This window comes from Cnephaeus nilssonii (assembly GCF_951640355.1).
Source record: "Cnephaeus nilssonii genome assembly, chromosome: 17".
Classification (NCBI taxonomy): domain Eukaryota; kingdom Metazoa; phylum Chordata; class Mammalia; order Chiroptera; family Vespertilionidae; genus Cnephaeus; species Cnephaeus nilssonii.
In genome coordinates this window covers 1,895,214-1,914,989 of record NC_137088.1, presented here as the reverse complement: position 1 = coordinate 1,914,989, position 19,776 = coordinate 1,895,214, and the positions used below count along the sequence as shown (strand labels likewise).

The following is a 19,776-nucleotide window of genomic DNA, read 5'->3' as shown; positions in this document are numbered from 1 at the left end:
TGGCCCAGCCTCCCAGGCCCACGGTCCCGAGCCCGGTCGCCAGCTCCCCTGGGGCCCCGCTGAGGGTGGCGCACAGTGTGGCTCGGAGCGGGCCTCCCCAGGTGCCCTGAGACTCTCCTCCACCGGCCCGTGCCCCGGCCCCGGCGTGGAAGCCCAAGTGCATCTCGTCCTGGAGAATGAGACCCTGCCCCTGCCCTGGTGCGTGTGCAGGGACAGCGCCGATGGCCTGGCCCAGCTCGGCGGCCGCAGCTCCTGGCTTCAGGTGCAGGGTGCGAGGGAGGGCAAGGCTCCGGCTAAAGTCCTGGTCGGCCGGGGCAAAGGCCCCTCTGGCACCCAGCAGAGAGCGCCCTGGGGCGTTGCCACGAGCCAGCAGGTCCCCCGTTTCCTTTCAGGGGAGATTGGCTCAGCTGCAGCCCCAGGTCCTCTTCCGGCTCCAGTCCAAGGTCAAGGTCAGGGCAAGTGCTGGTGTCCGGCTCAGGCAACTCCAACTCCAGCTCCAACTCGGGCCAATACTCCAGCTCCGCATACAACCCTCCCGCCGGCAGCCGTCGCACGGAACACCCGCAACCCCGACGACCTGCTCAGGGAGAGTGGCCACCCGTGGGCAGGCCTCTTGGAGTCTTCCAAAGTGGTCACGTTCTGCCAGGACAAAGTGATCTTCGGTTCTCAGCGGCTCCCCACCCCGGGACACCCTCCCACAGAGTCCCCAGACCACGCCCCGGAGCTCGAAGCTGCCAGGAGGCCGGCGTTACCTAAGCAGCCGGAGACCCCAGCAGAGAAGCCGCTGTTCTACACCTTCAACCTAGACAGCCCCACAGCATCCCCAGGAAGGCCGGGGCCCCCCACGCCCCAGAGGAGCCGCCAGGAGGTCAGCTCTCAGCCGGAGGGGCAGCCCCTCCGTGCCTGCAACAGCACCTGCTCCAGGGCTCCGCTCTCCACCTGCCCAGCCACCTGCCTCGGGCGGCGCCCGGCCCCGCCTCCCCGGGAAGCCACGCAGAGGCCCGCCTCCGGCGCCCCCCCCTGCCAGCTCCAGGACCCTACGGAAGGCCACGTGCTGGTGTTTGACATGGACACGGGCAACACCAGGCTGGGACTGCTGTGCCAGGACCCCCTGGGCTCCCGGGCAGTACTGGTGGGCCTCGTGCCCCACCATCCGTCCGGTCATGCCCCTGACAATATGCCGGCCACCCGGCCACTGGCCGTGCCCGTCGCCTCCCCTAACAGCAACCGCTCCAGCTTCTGGCCCGTCTCGTCGGTGCTGTCCAGCCCCGTGCCCTCCAGCCTCTCATCCGGCAGCTACCGCGAGGTGGCCCTGGCCCCCAAGGAAGCCCAGCTCAAACTGGAGTCCCGGGATGGCCCTGGTCCCGAGACACCCATCAGGGTGGGCCTGCCCCCTGGGCCCATTCCAGTGGGAGTGCCGCTCCAGGTTGGAGAGAGGACACCGAGCCGTGTCCAGGGTCCCGGCTGGTCCAATCCTGCGGCTGAGAAAAGCGAACCCACTCGCACCATCTGGATCCTGGATGCGTCCGGGATGCAGGATGCCTCTCTGGTCACCTCAGAGCCGGCCCCAGAGCCCGCCCGCCCAGCCCCAGCCCAGGAGGCAGCCAGGGCCGTGCTCCAGGCGGACACAGGCAGCCACACCCGGAAGGAGGCCAGCACTGCTCACCCTAACGACCTTCGGGCCGAAGGTACTAGGCAGGGCCCCCTCAGCGGTTGGCCCCCACTCGGTGAGCAGCATCCCGTCTCTGGACAGCCCCCTGCAGCGGGTCAGCCTCCCTCTGCTGAGCAGCCCCCCTTTCCTGGTCAGCCCCCTCTCACTGGGGCCCCTCTTGCCAGGCAACGTTCTGTCACTGGGCAGCCTTCCTTTTGCCAAGAGCCCACCGTCTCCAAAGAGCTCATCCTCTCAAGAGGCGCCCCCTCCACCAGGGAGGCTGGCCAGGCCCCCACGCTGTGCCAGGAAGGAGAGGCCTTGGGTCTGCCCGCCCACGTGGGGGTACTCCGGGTGCCCCTGGCCCAGGAGAAGACCTGCGTCTATGTGAGCAGAGAAACGATGGGCCTCCGTGTCCCTCCCGGCTCCAACTCCCATTGGCTGTCACCCTGGCAGCCCGTCGGCTCTCACAGGGCCCCGGGGGAGCAGCTCTCCCTGGTCACATTCACCACACCTGGCACCAGCTACAAGGTCTTGCCCATGGCCATGGTGGGCACGGCGCCCCAGGGCCCCCGGCTCAAGCTGACAGTTGAGGACATGACCGACTCGCCAGTGGTCACGAGCCTGGGCCTGCTCAGCGGGGCCTACTACGCTCTGCCGGGACAGTCCCCCGGGCTCTGCACCCTCGCGCCGGGCCACTTCCAGAGCTCGGCCGCCGTGGTGATTGACACAGGCTCAGGCTTCACCAAGTGCGGCCTGGCCGGGGAGGACCACGTCCTCAGCGTGGTGCCCTCACGCGTGCAGCTGCTGCAGCCGCCCGCCCAGGACCAGCCCAGGTACGCGATGCTGGGCACCGGTGGCGGCTCGTACACGGTGCTGAACCGGGGCGTGGTCTCCGACTGGGACGCGCTGGAGGTGCTGTGGCAGCACCTGTTCTACTGCAAGCTGGGCATGCGGCCCGAGGAGCTGGCCGTGCTGGTGGCCGACTCGCCCATCTCGCCGCGCACCAACCGCGAGAAGGTGGCTGAAATCCTCTTCGAGTGTTTCCACGTGCCGGCCATGCAGACCGTGCAGCAGGCCCTGCTGGCGCTCTACGCCTACGGGCGCACCACTGGGCTGGTGCTGGGCAGCGGCCACGGCACCTCCTACGTGGCGCCCGTCCTCACCGGGGACCTGGCCCCACTGGACACCTACAGGCTGGATGTGGCCGGGGCCGACCTCACGGAGTACCTGGCGGAGCTGTTGCTGGCCGGCGGCCACTCGCCGCCCAAGGCGGGGCTGGTCAACCACATCAAAGAGACCTGCTGCTACGTGGCTCTGGATGTGAAAGCCGAGGCGGCCCGCACGCAGGCCCAGTCCCCGGTGGACTTCGTGCTTCCGGACAAGCAGGTCATCACGCTGGGCTCTGAGCGCTTCCGCTGCCCTGAGGCCCTCTTCCAGCCCCACCTGCTGGGCCTCAACCAGCTGGGCCTCCCGCAGCTGGCCCTCCTCAGCATCAGCCGGCTGGAGGCCCGGCAGCAGGAGCAGCTGCTGGCCAACGTGGTGCTGGACGGGGGCAGCACGCTGGTGAGCGGCTTCCCCGAGCGCCTGCGACAGGAGCTGGGCCCTCGTGCCACCGTGCTGGGCTCTCCCCACCGCGCCGTGGCCGCCTGGCTTGGAGGCTCCATCATGGCCTCCCGGGACTCCTTCCAGAGCCTGTGGCTCAGCCGCCGGGAGTACGAGGAGGAGGGCCCGTGGGCCATCTACAAGTACCATCTCTGAGCACATAAAGTTCCGGTGCCGTTCGCTTGGAGTGCCGTGGCGTGCTTTAGGCCCGGGGAGGTGCGGAAAGGATGGGGGTCCCGGCAGGGGTTCGGGGATGGGGCCCTTGGCACACCTGAGTCACACCCCGCCTCTGCGCACCTCAGCTCCCCAGGTCCTGGCAGCCTCTCCCTCCGAGAGCCCCGGGAGCCCCTTGGCATTGGCTCTGCTCTAACCTGACCTTTATTGCACCCCAAGGGCAAACACAGAGAGTGGCTGCTGTGGGTTTTGCCCCGTTGCCCTGGCGACAAGTGCAATTACCCTTGATTGCCAGCTGGTTGCCATGGCAATTTCAAACATAATGTAATAACCCACACAGCCTGGAGTGAGTCATGGAGGGGCAGCCCCCTCCCCTCGCTCAGAGGAAAAGACTGTTTGCCCTCCCCCATCCTGGGCTCTCTTCGGGGGGCTGAGGCCGGCGCCATAGACGGCAGCCACAGAGTCCCCAGGTGGCCGGGGACCGGGAGCACTGCTTGCCCCCCAGGGACGGTGCCCGTCAGAGTGCGGGCTTCTTGGGGAGCTGGCCTGGTCGTGCGCTATCTCCGTGGTTGGAACCTCTGGGGCTCAGTGCTGATTGGCAGGGGGTGGAAGTGCTGGCCTTTGGTGTCCTGGGGCAGGAGGTGCGGGTGAGGGGGCAGATAAGGCCTGGCTCCGGGGGGTACACCTGAGCTGCGGGTGGGACGCGGGCCTGTTCTGTAGGTTCTGTGGATAGGGGAGGCTCGCACCTCATCCTGCCTCTCTGACTGCCCAGCCTGAGTGGGAGCCAGAATAGTCAACTTTGGGCTCCCTTCCCCCGCTTTAGCCCCCCAGCCCAGGCAGCTCCTGCCTCCCCAGGAGGTCCTCCTAGGGCTACTGGGCAATGCCAATGCCAATGCCAACTGCCCCTGCTCTTGTCCCAAGCTCTGCCCTGCGCTGGGCCTCCCGCCGTCCCTCTGGCCAGGGCGGTGGCTAGAAGCCACGGCTCCTGACCTCGCCTGGCTCTGAAAGTGGGGGTAGAAAGGGAGCTGTCCCCTGGCCGGTGTCTGGGAGAGCTGAAGGGATGGCGTGGAGCTGGTGTGGCTGCTGCCTACCCAGAGGGCGGCTGGAGATCGAAGCCTCGATGAGGAAGCCCTGCTCTGCCTGTGCGCCTCTGCTGGAGGCTGGAGGCTGGAGGGATACGCGATGGCCCAGTCCCAACCCTGGTTCTGTCTTTAGGTTGCCCGCTGCACAAAGGACAAAGACCAAGTTTCATCTCCTGCCACACACACGTGCACACACACGCGCGCACACACATGCACACACACGTGCACACACATACACACATGCACACACACATGCACCTGAGAGTGAGGGGCTGCCCTAAGTGTAGAGACTAGAAACAGCCAATAGCATAGGGTTATCACAGCCCCTGCCCACCGCCAGCCATGTCCCGGTCTCTTCCCGTTTGCTGTCCCCACACCCTGATCCAGTCTCCACAATCCTGAGGCCTGTGTCATACAGGAAGGGGACCAGAGTCCCCAGGGACCCATGGTTCCAGGGACCAGTGGCTCCAGGGACTAGCTACCGCATCCATGCGCACACGCGAGCAAGCACGCCTGGGTGCACACAGAACGCAGACACACGTGCCCCCGGGCACCACGGCACACACAGTGCCGTTGCCTTCCCCTTCAACAGAAGAGCGCGCGCGCGCACACACACACACACACACACACACACACGTGTGCACACACCCTGCCACGTGCTCTCACCCACAGGCACGTGGAGTGTGCACAGGACCCAGAAGGGGTGGAGCCCTGCCAGCAGCCAGCCGGGCCCCAGCAGCCACCTCTTCCCCTGCCTCTAACCCCCATCCCAGCCGCTGCTCAGCCTCTCCAGGCCTAGATACGCATGCCCTTCGGGAAACACGGAAAACATGGTGACATGGGTGACCTGTGTGAGGCCAGCAACCCATTGCACGCTCTCCATACAGCCCAGAGAACCATGGTTTGGGGACAGTGGGCAGACAGCAGGAAGGACCGTGCGGGCTCTCGTTCATGCTCACACAGAGCCAAGCCGCCCGGGAGGGGACACGGCTCTGCGCTGCGGACACCAGCTTGCCGCGGATTCCTGCCCACAGGTGGCACCAGGCTGCCCTGGAAGAGGGGACCCGAAGCCAGGGCTGGGCGGGAAGGGCTCCCCACGGCCTGGCCTCCGGAGGCAGGTAGCCAGGGCAGTCATTTCCCAGCAGCCTCCAGCCCCCGCCCCACCTTCCTCCCGTGGGAGTCACTCCCCAGGGACCCAAGAGGAGACTCCACGTGGCAAAGGGCGGGAGCTGAGCCCTCCCAAGATGGGGCGGGCGGGCTCCCTGGGAGGGTTCGGGTGCGTGGAGAAGCCTAAGTCGGCCCTCCAGATAGAGGCCTCGGGGCTTGGGAGGGGGACGGGCCCGCATCGGCCCACGTGCCTCCCTGACCGGGACAGAGGACGCCAGGGCCTCCCCTGAGCGCGCCTGCCGGACAGCGCTCAGCCTGCTCGGGCCGGCCCGCAGTCAGCCGGGCGGTGCAGGGCTCCGGGGCCTGGGCTTGGTCTCCAGCTGCCCTCTGGGCGGAGGGGGGTCCGTGTCCCCAGAGCCCGGCCCAGGCGGCTGATGGTGACCCCTCGCTGGCGTGTTTGGGGGTGACATGACCGGGAAGGAAGCCGCGTCCACACCACCCCATAGGTGACTTTGCTGGTTTGGGGAATTCAGTGCCATAGAGGAGAGGGCAGACTGGGCCACCCCTCCTGGCCCAGACTTGGGGGTGGCAAAGGCTTTGGCCTTGCAGGAGTGGAGGCCGGGGTGGAAGGCGAGTCTGCCTGGGGGTCTTGGACCCTCACTGGCCACCCGCGCCCCGTATTTATACTCTGGGGCGGGGGAGGCTGGTCTGGGGTGCGCCTGGCCTTGGCGCTGCCCACTCGGGGCTTCCACGCGGGTTTCATCCTTTGGGTCCCGCGCGGATCCAGGACCCAGGCGTTCCCGCACTGCCTGCGGGGGACAGGGCCAGGCCCCTCTGATCCCAGCCGCCCAGTCAGTCCCGGGGCCTAAGGGGGCCTGGCCCGCACCCCTGGGCGTGGGATTTCAGCCTCAGGCTCCTGCAGGGCCGGGGCGGAGCCGGCGGGAGAGGCCCCGCCCCCAGCCCGCCCCCGGCCCGGGATGCGAATTCGGTGCAGCCGAGCGGCGGGAGATGCTGACGGTTCGCGAGCCGGAGCGGCTGCAGCTGGTGCCGCGTCTGCCCCGCGAGTCCGGAGCGGATTCTGCCCGCCGCCCCCGGAGCCCTCGGCGCCCCGCCGGACCCGCGATCGCTGCCTCCCTGTGACCTACCGGCGCTGCAGGTGCGGGGCGGGCCGGGCGCGGGGGGGGGTCCCCGAGCGCGCAGGGTGGTCTTGGAGGATTGGGTCTCCGGCTCGAGGTGCGGGTCGCCGAGTGTGCGGGGACCCGCGAGGGCTGTGACCCCGGCGCGGGCTCTGCAGATCCGGGGTCGGGTGCGGGGTTGGGCTCAAGTTCCCCGTCACCTCTGACAGCTCGGGGTCCCAGGGGGAGCCCCTGAGACCCAAGTCCAGGCGAATCTCCTCTACTTGCCCCCCGACCCCCTTGTGTGTACCCCACGCCCCCGGCTCGCTGGGCTCCTAATTGTGCAAACACTAACCGCAGACACTGGGGGTGCCCCATGGGGGGGGGCGCCGAGGCTGAGCCTCCCTCCGGACTCCCAGAGCTTCCAGCCCGGCTCCCCTCGCTCCCTCCCTCCCGCCAAGCAGTCCCTAATTTCTGTGACAAGGGAGAGTTTTTCTGGTATTTATTTATTTATTTTTAATGGACGACAACCTGGAGGGGGCTGGGCGGGGCTGCGGGGAGCGGGGAGGGGGCTCCCAGCCGCTGGGGACCACCAGCCCCTTAGCCAGGACCTAGCTCCCAGGGCTCAGCCGGGGACCCAGGGCCCCCAGCGCTGGGGGTGGGGTGGGGGACGCCGCGCTTCCGCTGGGAGGTGCGGGCTCGGTGCTCACACGTGTGCCTCCCGCATGTGCGTGGCTGTGCCAGCGGGGGCGAGTCAGCAGCACCGGGGAAGGAGGTCGGGGGCACCGGGTGGGGAGCAGGGCCCCGGCTGGGGGGGAGGTGGACAGTGAGCCGGTGAGGTGGTGCCTTCCCAGCCTGTAGCTTTTGGCAGAGACCCAGGGCCTCCCCCAGCCCCCACAGCTCTGCAAACGCTTTGTCCATAACCTCCTGGGCAGAGCCTGCTCCCCCAGATTCTCCCTTAGGGAGCAGGCCCTCCGTCCCTCACCCAAAGCTCAGCCCCTTCTGGCCACGCTCCTCCCAGGCCCGGGCTTTGAGCCCCCCAAGGATCCCCAGGGGACCGGTGCCTCCCCCCACCCCCAGTTGATTCCTGTCAGCTTTAGCCACCTGCTGGGCCCGGGTTCCTCAAGTGGGGTACCGCTGCCTCCACTTCTCTCAGCGCCCGGCTCTCCGGGGGGTGGGGGGGAGAGCCGGTCTCCATCCAGGCTCTCCGTCCCTCTGCCCCGTTTGGTGAGGACGCCCAGGGGCCGTGGGCTGCCTCCCCAGGCCGAGCCCTGGCCACCACTCACTAGCAGCCCATCAGCCCCTGCCCTGGAGGAGGCCAAGCGACCGGTCTCCATCCAGGGAAACTGAGGCAAGCGGGGCGTGCGGTTGTTATCATGTTTCTAGGTTGCTTAGGGGGCTGTGCTGACAGGACGCCCTGGTGGGAGGGGGCACGGTGGCAGGGGATTAGGCTGAGCTGCCAGGGGCCCCGGGCCCCAGGCCTGGAGAGGATAGCAGAAGGGGGAGGGGCAGAGCGGGGCAGCGGAGAGGAGGGGCCGTTAAGGAAGCAGCCAGGTCTCGTTTCCATCCCCCACACCTGCCCTTCCACACGTGGGGCCGCCTTCCCGAGCCGGGGACGGGGACGCCAGGGGGCTGCGGAGCCGCCGTGACGAGGGCACGGCCACAGCAGGCCTCTGCCCGGGTGAGGCTGGGCCTCCCGCATCACAGTGGTGGATGTCTGCGGGACCCAGGAGGGCTCGGCCTCAGGTCCAGGCACTGGCGGGCCCCAGTCCAGGTGTTCAGGGCTCATGGCCATTCCCGAGGGCTCTCTGGGCGCCCACAGGCCCCTCAGGACCCCCCGCCCGCTTCCCCGCCCGTGTCCTGGGGCTGCATCCTTTCCCTGGTCCCTCTTTGCCCCCTTCCTTCCCAGGCTGTGCCTTTGTCTCCCTGTGTCCCTGCCCCACTCGCTCCTTTCAGTCCCCCCTCCTCCCCACCCGCTAGGGACCAGGGTCACGGAACCCCTGGGGAGGGAACCTGGCCAAAGCCCCAGGGAATTCACAAAGGGGTTTGGCCACCATCTCTCCCCTCCCCCTCCCCTTGTTTTAAAACTTCCATCACCATAGCAACCCCTTGCTCTCTGAGACTTCCCCTGCATTCCCCCTCCTCCACCCACAGGGAGCAGGGCCCCCATGGGTTTCTTTCGGGGTTTGAAAAGACGGGGACCCTTTGGCTCTGTCTGCATGGGGAGGACGGAACTTCCTAGAGGTGACACGGGGCTGCATGCCGCCCCTGAGATAGGAGAGGCCCCTCTCTCTGCAGCACCTCATCGGACGGGAGGGAGTGGCCGCAGGAACTATGGACGGTGGGTTAGCCAGGGCGGAGGCCCAGCCAGGGCCCCCCGGGTCCGCCTGCCCCCCACAGCAGCTGGACGGTGGCCTGGAAGCCCGGCTCTGCCTCCCGAGGCCAGACCCTGAGCACGAGGTCTCTACATCCCCTGGACCTGCCCGGGAGGCCTCGGGGGGCGGGGGGCAGGCAGGGCTTGGGCCCGGGCAAGTCCATGGTAGCAGGACGCCGAGCCCCGATGGCAGAGGAGAGCCGGGAGGGAGGCGCCTGCAGGGTGTTCACAGATGCCACTAAATCGGGAGGTGTTGCCTGCAGCTGTCGGGAGGCCGCCCGAGCCCCGGGCCCCCCCAGTCTCCCGGGGCGCTGGGGGCTGTGGAACCCTGCATGACGGGGGGCCCGCGGCAGGAAACGCCTGTCTGTGGCTGAGCAAGGTGGGGCCTGACCCTAGAGAAAAGGAGGGGACAGGACTCCCTGGTGGGACTTTGGGGCCCCTGAGCTGGCCTTGGCCCCAGGGGCCAGCCTCGCCTTACACCCTTCCCTCTGCCTGCACCCGTCTCCATCCGGGGACCTTTAGTACCAGGGCCCCTGCAGTCAGAGGCTGCCTTCGGGGCCTCCGGCTCCATTCCCTCGGGGGGAGGGTCAGGCTGAGCAGAGCCTGGCCTCCGGCTCCCGGGCCCGGGGCAGCCCTGAGCACACCATTCCGTTTCTCTGCAGAGAGAGGGAAGGCCACGGCTCGAGGGAACCGGCGCTCTGGGGCTCCTGCGCCCTCCGGGGCCCAGGGTGGACCGGGTGCAGGAGCCCAGGTTCTGGGTCGCTGGGGGGACAGCCCCCGCTGCTGGGTGTTGAGTCTGGGCCACGGGGTCAGAAATGCAAACCCCTTTTTGCCTGACCTTGCGGTTCTGGAAGCTGCTCCTTGCTGTCCCAGCTTTGGGGCCGGCCCTCTCCCCGTTGTCGCAGGCAAGTGCTAGGGGCTTGGAGCGCCAGCAGCCTCCCAGGTGGCAGCAGTGGGTGGCAGATGGCAGAGCCGTGGGGGTGGAGGGGACCAAGGCACTCATCCGCGGGGCCCCTTTCTTCTCCCCGCCCCGGGCCCGGGTTGGGGGTGGCAGCCAGTGAGCACAGTCAGCTGGTGAGAAGCAGCACCTGGCTGAGGCCAGGCAGCCTGGGGGGGGGGGGCAGGTAGATGGCCCCCGCCCTGCCCCCCGAGGCCTGAGGACGCGGCTCCTCCCGGCTGCTGAGACTGTGGGCGCAGGCCGGGCTTCTGTGATGGAGACAGCCCTCAAGTGCAGTCCTGGGCCTGTGGGCACACGGGCAGGTGCCTGGCCAAGAGCCGGGCCGAGACCAGGGACAGGCACGTGCGAAGCCTCCCCCGCGTGCGTCAGAGCGGGAGCCGGGAGCTGTGGGGTGGGGAGCGGGGAGCGGGAGGTGCGGACGGCGTTCAGGGAAGGGCCATTTTGAGTCTGGAGCAGGGAAGCTTTTAGACAGGCTGCGGCACAAGCACCTGGCCAGAGGCCGCAGGAGAGGAGATGCCGCCGGGCCGGCGCCTGCGGCCGTGGAGGCTGCTGGGCCCGGAGGCCAGGAAGGCAGTGCCCACACTCGCTGCACGGAGGGACTCTGCCGGGCTGGCCGGTCGGTCACCTGTTGGTGGATGTTCGGTAGTGGATGGTTGTTGGTGGTTATAAATAACTCTGGCGTGACAACAGGAGACGGATGGGAGGCGGGGGGAGGGCACGCCCGCCAGAGGGAACGGTGTAGGCAGAGCCGCCGAGTGAGTGCTCCCTGTGGGACCCAGCACACGCCGGGATTCCAGCCGGGAAGGCGGTCACCGCACACCGGGGGGGCCCCCGCCCCCCGCCCCCCGCCATGGTTAGGGCACAGAGATGGCGCCCGCAGGGTGGGCGGCTGGCCTCGCCGGCAGCTGTGGGAGTGGGATTCCAGCCACGTGCCGACTGTGGCGGCAAAGACGCCGTCGGGGAAGCTCCTCACAGCCCGCTCCCCTCCGCAGCGCCTGGCCTGCCGAGATGGCTAACCGGCCTGACTCCCGCTGCCGGGAGCCATCGCAGCCCCTGAGCCCAAGCAGCCCGGACGAGGGGCTGTGCATTGCCCCCTGATGCGGAGGCAGAGCGGGTGGCTCCTGCCCGGGAGGAAGCCAGCAGCCGGGCGGGCGTGGGCTGTGCGGGGCCTGGCCTTGGGGTGCCGGTCCCCCCTGACCCAGCTCCTCCTCTGGCGGTGGCTTCCTCCCCTGCGCTGCCCGGGGCTGAGTGCCTCCAGCAGGGGAGCCTCTGGGACGATGTGCGGCCGGCAGAGCTGAGCAGGTTGGGCGCAGCCTCGGGGCAGAGCTCGCTGCAGCCCGTGCCCGGGGCCAGGCGTTGGGAGGCAGACTGGGCACAGCCTTTCCTGTGGGCGATGGAGCCAGTCTCCCCAGCACCGCCGGTGCCAGGCTCAGGTGCTGGAATGCCCAGAGCCCACCGCCGTCAGCTGCATGAAGTCCCCCTGTGCCTAGAACCCCGACCCTGGCCGAGGGCCTCTGCCTGGACCGGACTGTGGGGTCTCCTGTGGGCCCGCAGCGAGCACCGGCAGCGAGCACCGGCAGGCACGGCTCGCTTTTCCGGACCTTTCCCCTGCATGGCTCCCGGCAAACCCTTCCCTCTCGGGCCCAGCCCTAAGCTGCTTCTCCCTCACAGCCTCTCCTTGCTTCTCCACCGGATGGGGGTTCTCCTTCCGGGGACTCCCCGAAGCACGGTACCTGAATGCAGCAGTGATTACGTCAATGAGAGCAATCAGGGTGAAAACCCTAACAAAGATCATAAACAGAAAGTGTAAGAGCCTGCCCTCTGACACCAGTTCTTGGCCCCACAGAGAACTCTTGCTGTCTAGTGGTCCTTCCGGAACAGTTTTATAAACTGGCATGTGCGCTTTTAAAAACGTAGCCCTGGCCGGTGTGGCTCAGTTGGTTGCGTGTCATCCCATGCATTGAAAGGTCGCCGGTTGGGTTCCCCGTCGGCACTTACCCACTCGCAGATGTGATCCCGGTCGGGTGTGTGTGGGAGGCGACCGATCAATGTTTCTCTCTCACACTGATGTTTCTCTCTCTCCCTTTCTCTTTCTCTACAAAAATCAATAAAAACATATTTAAAAAAATAACAGAAGTGATATTAAAAAAAAACACCTTTAAAATGTACCCAAGTAGCAGCACCACTCTGTTCCTTGCTTTCTCACTTCACGACATATCTCAGACTGTCCACAGCAGTACATTTCAATCTTCTTTATTATTTTTATTTATTTTTTAAATATATTTTTATTGATTTTCAGAGAGGAAGGGAGAGAGAGAGAGAGAGAGAGAGAGAGAGAGAGAGAGAGAGAGAGAAGCATCAATGATGAGAGGGAATCATTGGTTGGCTACTTCCTCCATGCCCCCCACTGGGGATCAATACTTTATTCTTTTTAATAGCCACCAGGTATTCTTTACTTTGGATGGCCATATATTTTTTAAATTGATTTTAGAGAGAGGAGAGGAACATTGATTTATTGTTCCACTTATTTATGCATTCATTGGCTGATTCTTGTATGTGTCCTGGCTGGGGAATCGAACATGCAACCTTGGCATATCAGGATGATGCTCTGACCAACTGAGCAACTCAGCCAGGGCCAGCTGGCCATAATTTTTTTTTAATTTTATTTTTAAATATATTTTTATTGATTTCAGAGAGGAAGGAAGAGGGAGAGAAAGAAACATCAATGATGAGAGAGAATCATTGATTGGCTGCCTCCTGCATGTCCCCCACTGGGGATCGAGCCCGAAACCCGGGCATGTGCCCTTGACTGGACTCAAACCTGGGACCCTTCAGTCCGCAGGCCGACGCTCTATCCACTGAGCCACACCAGCCAGGGCTGGCCATAATTTTTATTAACAGTTTTAATTTGAAATATAACAGAAATTTAGGAATGTGTCAAACTTGTATATACATTTTTACAAATTATTATAGAGCTGTGAAAACACCACTTAGGTTCATAAATAGGCCCAGCAGAATTCCCCAGGTGTCCTGACTCAATCACAACCCCTTTCTTTCTCTGAGAAGGACTCAAGGTGTTTATTTCCTAGCTTTTCTTTGTCATTTTGCCAGTGTGTTTATATCCTTAAACAGCACAAGTTAGTTCTGCCCGTTTTGAACGTTATATTGATTCTGTAATTGATAACATTGATTATAGATTATATAGTCACACACTATATGTATGTGTGTATATATATATACATAATATGTATATGTGTGTATGTGTGTGTGTATATATATATATATATATATATATATATATATATATATATATTCATATTCACTTGTGTCTTTTTCACTCAACAATGTGTGAGTTTCACCTTGTGGTTGGGTATAGCTATACCTATGTCATTTCCATTGTTGTGTAATATTACATTGTGTGATTATCCTATATAATAAAAGCCTAATATGCAAATTGACCAAACGGCAGAACAACAGACAGGTCGGTGGGCAGTGCTAGGCCAGCCAAGGCAGGTGCCAGCGGGCAGACAGAGGGGATGGCGATTGGGGGATGGCTGTGACCAGTGGCAGCAGTGGGGCAATGGGCGGGGCCTGAGATGCCCCTGGTGGTCAGTGCACTCCCACAGGGGGAGCACCACTTAGCCATAAGCCGGGCTGAAGGCTGGCGAGCGCAGTGGCGGTGGCGGGAGCCTCTCCCACCTTTGCGGCAGCGCTAAGGATGTCCGACTGCAGCTTAAGCTGTCAGTCGGACATCCCCCAAGGGTTTCCAAACTGCAAGAGGGTGCAGGCTGAGCTGAGGGACACCCCCGAGTGTACGGATTTTCGTGCATCGGGCCTCTAGTATCACAATAAATACACACTATAACACTGTTGATGGGTACTTGGTTGTCTCTAGTTTTTGATAATTATGAATACTGCAACTGTGAGCATCCGTGTATGAGTATCCTGATGCACAAATATGTGTATTTCAGCAGTGCAATTGCAGGTTCATAGGATATATTTGACTTCTAGCGTTTTAGCAACTGGTTCCCAAAGGGGAGACTCGCCCTCCACCAGCAATGCCCATGTTCTCCTTATCTTTGCCAACACTTGGCATCTTCAGACTTTCAGAGATGACTATCTGATGAGTGGGTAGTGACAGCCCTTGTCATCTGTGAAATAGCTGAAATGTAAAGAAACCATTTTGTTGTTGTTAATCCTCAGCCAAGGATATTTTTCCATTGATTTTTAGAGAGAGTGGAAGGGCGAGGGAGAGACAGAGAGAAACATCGATGTGAGGGAGACACATCGATTGGTTGCCTCCTGCATGCACACTGACCAGGGCCTGGGCCCTGCAACCAAGGTACATGCCCTTGACCAGAAGCGGACCTGGGACCCTTCAGTCTGCGGGCCGACGCTCTACCCCCTGTGCCACACCGGCCAGGGCTAAAGAAATCATTTGACCCATATTTTCAGTGTGTACATTACACAGTGACTCCCTGATATGTCCGTTTAGTACACTTTTCATGAGTGGGGCAATGGGCGTTCGGGTAGCCAAGCTGAGTGGCTGGAGGTCTGGGCAGACAAGCAGGCTAGGAGTGGAGTCTGACCACCTTCCAGCCCTTCCTGCCTTGGACTCTGCCTCTGGCGTGGCCTGAGCCGGCTGGGGCCTCCCAGAGGCAGCCTCGGTGCTGCGGGGAGAAGTGGGGGGCGAGCGGCACGGCTGAGCCAGACCCCATCCTGCCCACAGCTCAGAGCCTGGCAATGCCGTTTGGGTGTGTGACTCTGGGCGACAAGAAGAACTATAACCAGCCGTCGGAGGTGACGGACAGATATGATTTGGGACAGGTCATCAAAACGTGAGTGCCGTTCTGGCGGGCAAGGGTCGGGGAAGGGGAGTGGGGTGCAGCCTGCACCGAGGCCGGGCTGAGTGGGGTGCCCGCTGCTGCAGGGAGGAGTTCTGCGAGATCTTCCGGGCCAAGGACAAGACCACGGGCAAGCTGCACACCTGCAAGAAGTTCCAGAAGCGGGACGGCCGCAAGGTGCGCAAGGCGGCCAAGAATGAGATCGGCATCCTCAAGATGTGAGTGAGGCCGGGGGGGGGGGGGGGGGGGTAACAGGGCAGGGCCATGCGGGCCTCTGGCCAGTTAGTCTGCTGTGGCCCCCAGAGCCTCTCTTAGAGGCTCACTCACCCCTGACGATTGGTGCTCCTCTCGCTCCAGGGTGAAACACCCCAACATCTTGCAGCTGGTGGATGTGTTTGTGACCCGCAAGGAGTACTTCATCTTCCTGGAGCTGTGAGTGTGGGCCTGGGGCCCCAGGACTCTCCCACCCTCCGCAGCCAGGGAACGCCCCCTCCTTGGACCCTTGGGTCCCGGTCTTGGTGCCTTGTCCAGCCAGCTGCCTGGTGTAGGTAGCCTGCCCCAGTGCTCCTGCCCCACCCCCGGTCCTGCCCACGCCGGGCTCAGGGGCTGGTGTCCCTCAGGGCCACGGGGAGGGAGGTGTTTGACTGGATCCTGGACCAGGGCTACTACTCGGAACGAGACACCAGCAACGTGGTGCGGCAGGTCCTGGAGGCCGTGGCCTACCTGCACTCGCTCAAGATCGTGCACAGGAACCTCAAGGTGAGGCAGGAACCTGGCCGAAGGGTCCGTGGGCAGCTGGCCTGGGGCCCGGGCCAGCCGCCGAGGCCCTCTCCTCACGGGTCTGTCTCTGCCACCCCCACGCGACTCCTGGCCGAGCAGCTGGAGAACCTGGTGTATTACAACAGGCTGAAGAACTCCAAGATCGTCATCAGCGACTTCCACCTGGCCAAGCTGGAGAACGGCCTCATCAAGGAGCCCTGCGGGACTCCCGAGTACCTGGGCAAGCAGGGGCAGGGCGGGCGGGTGGGAGACGGCCTGCCAGGAGGGGCTCTGGGTCGGGAAGTCCCCAGGAAGGGGTGTGAACGGTACCGGGCCTGGCAGGCCTGATGCTGACCCGCCGATTGGAACTGTGTTTGCAGCCCCGGAGGTGGTAGGCCGGCAGCGGTATGGACGCCCCGTGGACTGCTGGGCCATTGGCGTCATCATGTACATCCTGTGAGTGGACGGGCGAACGAAGGGGCTCACAGCCAGGGGGTGGGGCCTGTGCCCATGCCTTCCTGGGTGACCCCGGCCTCCGGCCCCTGCAGGCTTTCAGGGAACCCGCCTTTCTACGAGGAGGTGGAGGAGGATGACTATGAGAACCACGACAAGAACCTCTTCCGCAAGATCCTGGCTGGCGACTACGAGTTCGACTCTCCGTACTGGGACGACATCTCGCAGGCGGGTGAGGCGGTGCCCGCATCTGGGCAGCATGAAGGGTTGGTGCGGGGGCCCTGTTCTCAGCCTCCTCTCTGGACTCTGCTCCTGCCCCAGCCCACCCATCGCCTCTAGATAGAGACGGGGCGCCATGCCTAGCCTCTCCCTGGCTTTGTCCCCAGCCAAAGACCTGGTCACGAGGCTGATGGAGGTGGAGCAGGACCAGCGCATCACCGCCGAAGAGGCCATCTCCCACGAGTGGTGAGCGGGGCCCGAGGAAGGTGGGAGAGGCCGGGCCTCTGTCCCCTCACACCCAGCAGCCCCACCCCTGAGACCCTAAGTGGGGGCTGGGGGCAGCCAGAACGCAGAAGGCCCGCCTGGATCTTACAAGGCTGGGCAGAGTGGAGGCCACCCTTGAGACGCATTTGCACCCTTTCCAGGATTTCTGGCAACGCCGCTTCCGACAAGAACATCAAGGATGGCGTCTGTGCCCAGATCGAGAAGAACTTTGCCAGGGCCAAGTGGAAGGTGAGGCTCGGGTGGCTGATGCCACGTGCTCCTTCTGGAGCCTACAGCTTCTTGCCCGTCTCACTCACAGGCGTGGCTCCACCTACGCGTAGCTGAGCGGCTGGGTGCCTAGCCCTGGGGTGATCGGAGGCAGCCAGGGGCACCCTGGGGGGTGGCCTGGGCGTGGCCTTCGCCAGGGAGGGGACTCAGCTTCCGTAAGCCTCCCTGAGCCTCTCTCTCCTCCTTGCAGAAAGCTGTCCGAGTGACGACGCTCATGAAGCGGCTGCGGGCGCCAGAGCAGTCCAGCGCCGCGGCCGCCCAGTCGGCTCCAGCCACAGACACTGCCGCGCCTGGGGCTGCAGGTGGGGCAGGCCCGGCCCCTGGGGGCAGTGCCCCCTCAGCCACAGCAGGTGACGCTGCAAAGAGTGATGGTGCAGTCCCTGCAGACGGGAGCGTCACCCCAGCCACCGACGGGAGCGTCACCCCAGCCACCGACGGGAGCGTCACCCCAGCCACCGATGGGAGCGTCACCCCAGCTACCGATGGGAGCGTCACCCCAGCCACCGACAGGAGCGTCACCCCAGCCACGGACGGGAGAGCCACCCCAGCCACGGACGGGAGAGCCACCCCAGCCACAGAAGAGAGCACTGTGCCCACCAGCCAGAGCAGTGCCACCCCCGAGCCGGCTTCGGCCCAGCCGGACAGCACAGCCTCAGGGGGCGCGGCGGGCCAGGCTCCGCCCTCTAGTAAAGGGGAAGAGGCTGCTGGCTCTGCCGAGTCCCGGAGGGAGGAGACCAGCTGAGTGGCAGGCTAGTGGGGGGCGGGGACGGGCAGGAGGGTGGGAGAGTGGATGAGGGGCTTTTCACTGTACATAGAGTCACTGGCATGATGCCCTCGCACCCCTCCCCAGCCCCTGCCTCTCACTGTGGGGCATGTCTGGGGGCCACGGGAGAGCAGGCTCGTCTCCCGTGTGTGTGTGTGAGTGGTGGGCAAGCCAGAGGCAGGACCGGCCCCAGCCCCTGCATGGATTCCTGTGGCTTTTGTCTTTCGCTAGCTTCACCAGTTCTGTTCCTGTGGGATGCTGCTCTAGGGATGCTCAGGAGGTCCCTGCGCCTCTTCCCTTCTGCCTCACAGCCCCCAGGCAGGCCCTGCATCCCAGTCCCTCCCAGGCCCTAAACTTGGGTGGCCTTGCCCTGAGAGCTGGTCCTCCAGCGAGGCCCTGTCAGCGGTCTTAGGCTTCTACACACGGAGGTACGTGCCTGTGTACTGGGCGACTCGAGGAGTGGACACAGGCCGGTACGGGGAGTGCAGAAATCTAGAGCAGTATGCGTTAGGACAAGACTGGGCGTGTGGCTGGGGGCACTGCTCGGTAGCTGTGGGGTCCTCAGAGGTGAGAAGGAGTGAGGAGGGTAGAAGCTTCCATCTTGGTCCCTGGGGAGCCCCTCCCGAGACCCTGCCTGCCTCCCGGGCCCTGCAGTGGGTTGCCCTGTGCCGAGGCCAGGAGCCTGAGTGGGGAAGGAGCAAGGAGGATGTGGCGACGAGAAGCGGGAGGACAGTGCAGGCCCGGCACCAGTGCGCCAGCCTCGCTGGGTCCTCACCGCAGCCAGACGGAAGGGCTGATATCCCTGCCTCTTCCCAGGTGGCCTCCCTCGGGATCAGCTGACAGTCCTCTCCGTCCCAGGGGGCCTGCGCATGGCAGTGCCCCACAGTCTGATTTGGGGGGGTCTGCCCTTCACGAGCAGATTTTATCTCTCTCCCACTTCCACAACGAAAAAGAGAGGAGTCCCCGTTATGTCTGACCCACTCCCCCTTCTATGGGGGCTGAGAGAGGCCCGGGTGCCTCTGAGCCATGCCGAGTCCCCTTGCTGAGATGAGGAGGTGGAATGAGGCTCCCCAGTTTCCTGATGGAGGCTCCTGGTAGGTGCACTTTGTCAGACCCCACCACGGCCCGGGCAGGCAGCCGCACTGGTCCCGGCCCCGCTCGGCACTCTGGCGGCGGGCCTGCCCCTCTCCCTGCATGCCTGTGGGTCTGCTCTGGTGTGTGAAGATCGGTGGGCTCACTGTGCCTGCTGAACCTGGCAAATAAATGTCACCCTGCCGAAGCCTCTGGCCACTCTCACCGCTGCCTCCTGTCTTCCTGGGGAGCCCCTGGCAGGCAGTGGGAGGGCAGCGGCTGGAAGCAGGCGCCCAGGTAGCAGCCTGTGCTGAGGGCCCCGGGGCCTGCTTGGCCGAGAGCGCAGTCATCCTCACCGGGGTGCCCCTGGGTGGTGGTGACGGGTTCCTTTGGGCTGTAACCCACATGGATGGTGGCCCTGTGTTGGACTTGTGCCACAGAATACCTGTGGGCTGCTGTCATGACAAGACCTATGTAACAAGGAGTCCCTGGTGTGCCCTAGCTGGTGTGGCTCATCAGCCTGCGGACTGAAGGGTCCCAGGTTTGATTCTGGTCAAGGGCATGTACCTTGGTTGTAGGCTCCTCCCCAGCCTGGGTCCTGGTCAGGGCGCATGCAGGAGGTCACCAATCGATGTGTTTCTCCCACACTGATGTTTCTCTCTGTTTTCCCCTCTCTTTTCCACTCTCTCTAAAAATCAATGGAAAAATATCCTCAGGTGAGGATTAAAAAAAAACAAAAACAAAAAAACCCCACAAGGAGTCCTTGGTTTAATTAGGCATAGAACTGGAACCCACCAAAACCCAACCACCATGGACAGAGACCTTGCCTGTAGCCAAGGTGGGCTTCCCAGGTTGGGGAGAGGTCCCAGGGCAGGCAGCGCACAAAGGTTCTAGCTGCCCTTCGTGTAGGTCCTTCTTCCTGGGAGCAACACCCCTGCTTTCCACTTGGGCCCAGAGGTCCTCTGAGTCTCCTTCAGGCGGAACAAGGCAGCGTGCATCATGCGGCTCCGCAGGAGGTTTCTTGGGGAGGAGGGCGGGGAGTAACGCTGCTA

General features: G+C 64.0%; 1 protein-coding gene across 2 annotated transcripts; it reads left to right on the top strand.

Moving 5' to 3' along the window:
- Positions 1–14,806: 14,806 nt before the first annotated feature.
- CAMKV (CaM kinase like vesicle associated) lies at positions 14,807–17,632 on the top strand (the record flags this gene model as incomplete). Of its 2 annotated transcripts, XM_079794872.1 has the most annotated exons (11): positions 14,807–14,901; positions 14,994–15,125; positions 15,265–15,339; positions 15,528–15,666; positions 15,787–15,907; positions 16,047–16,122; positions 16,215–16,351; positions 16,506–16,584; positions 16,764–16,851; positions 17,081–17,192; positions 17,277–17,632. In XM_079794872.1, the coding sequence occupies 11 exons, from the start codon at positions 14,807–14,809 to the stop codon at positions 17,630–17,632; spliced, it is 1,410 nt and encodes a 469-aa protein (XP_079650998.1). The 2 variants fall into 2 exon arrangements, with proteins under 2 accessions (XP_079650998.1, XP_079650997.1); XM_079794871.1 differs by having other exon boundaries at positions 17,081–17,632.
- Positions 17,633–19,776: the final 2,144 nt, after the last annotated feature.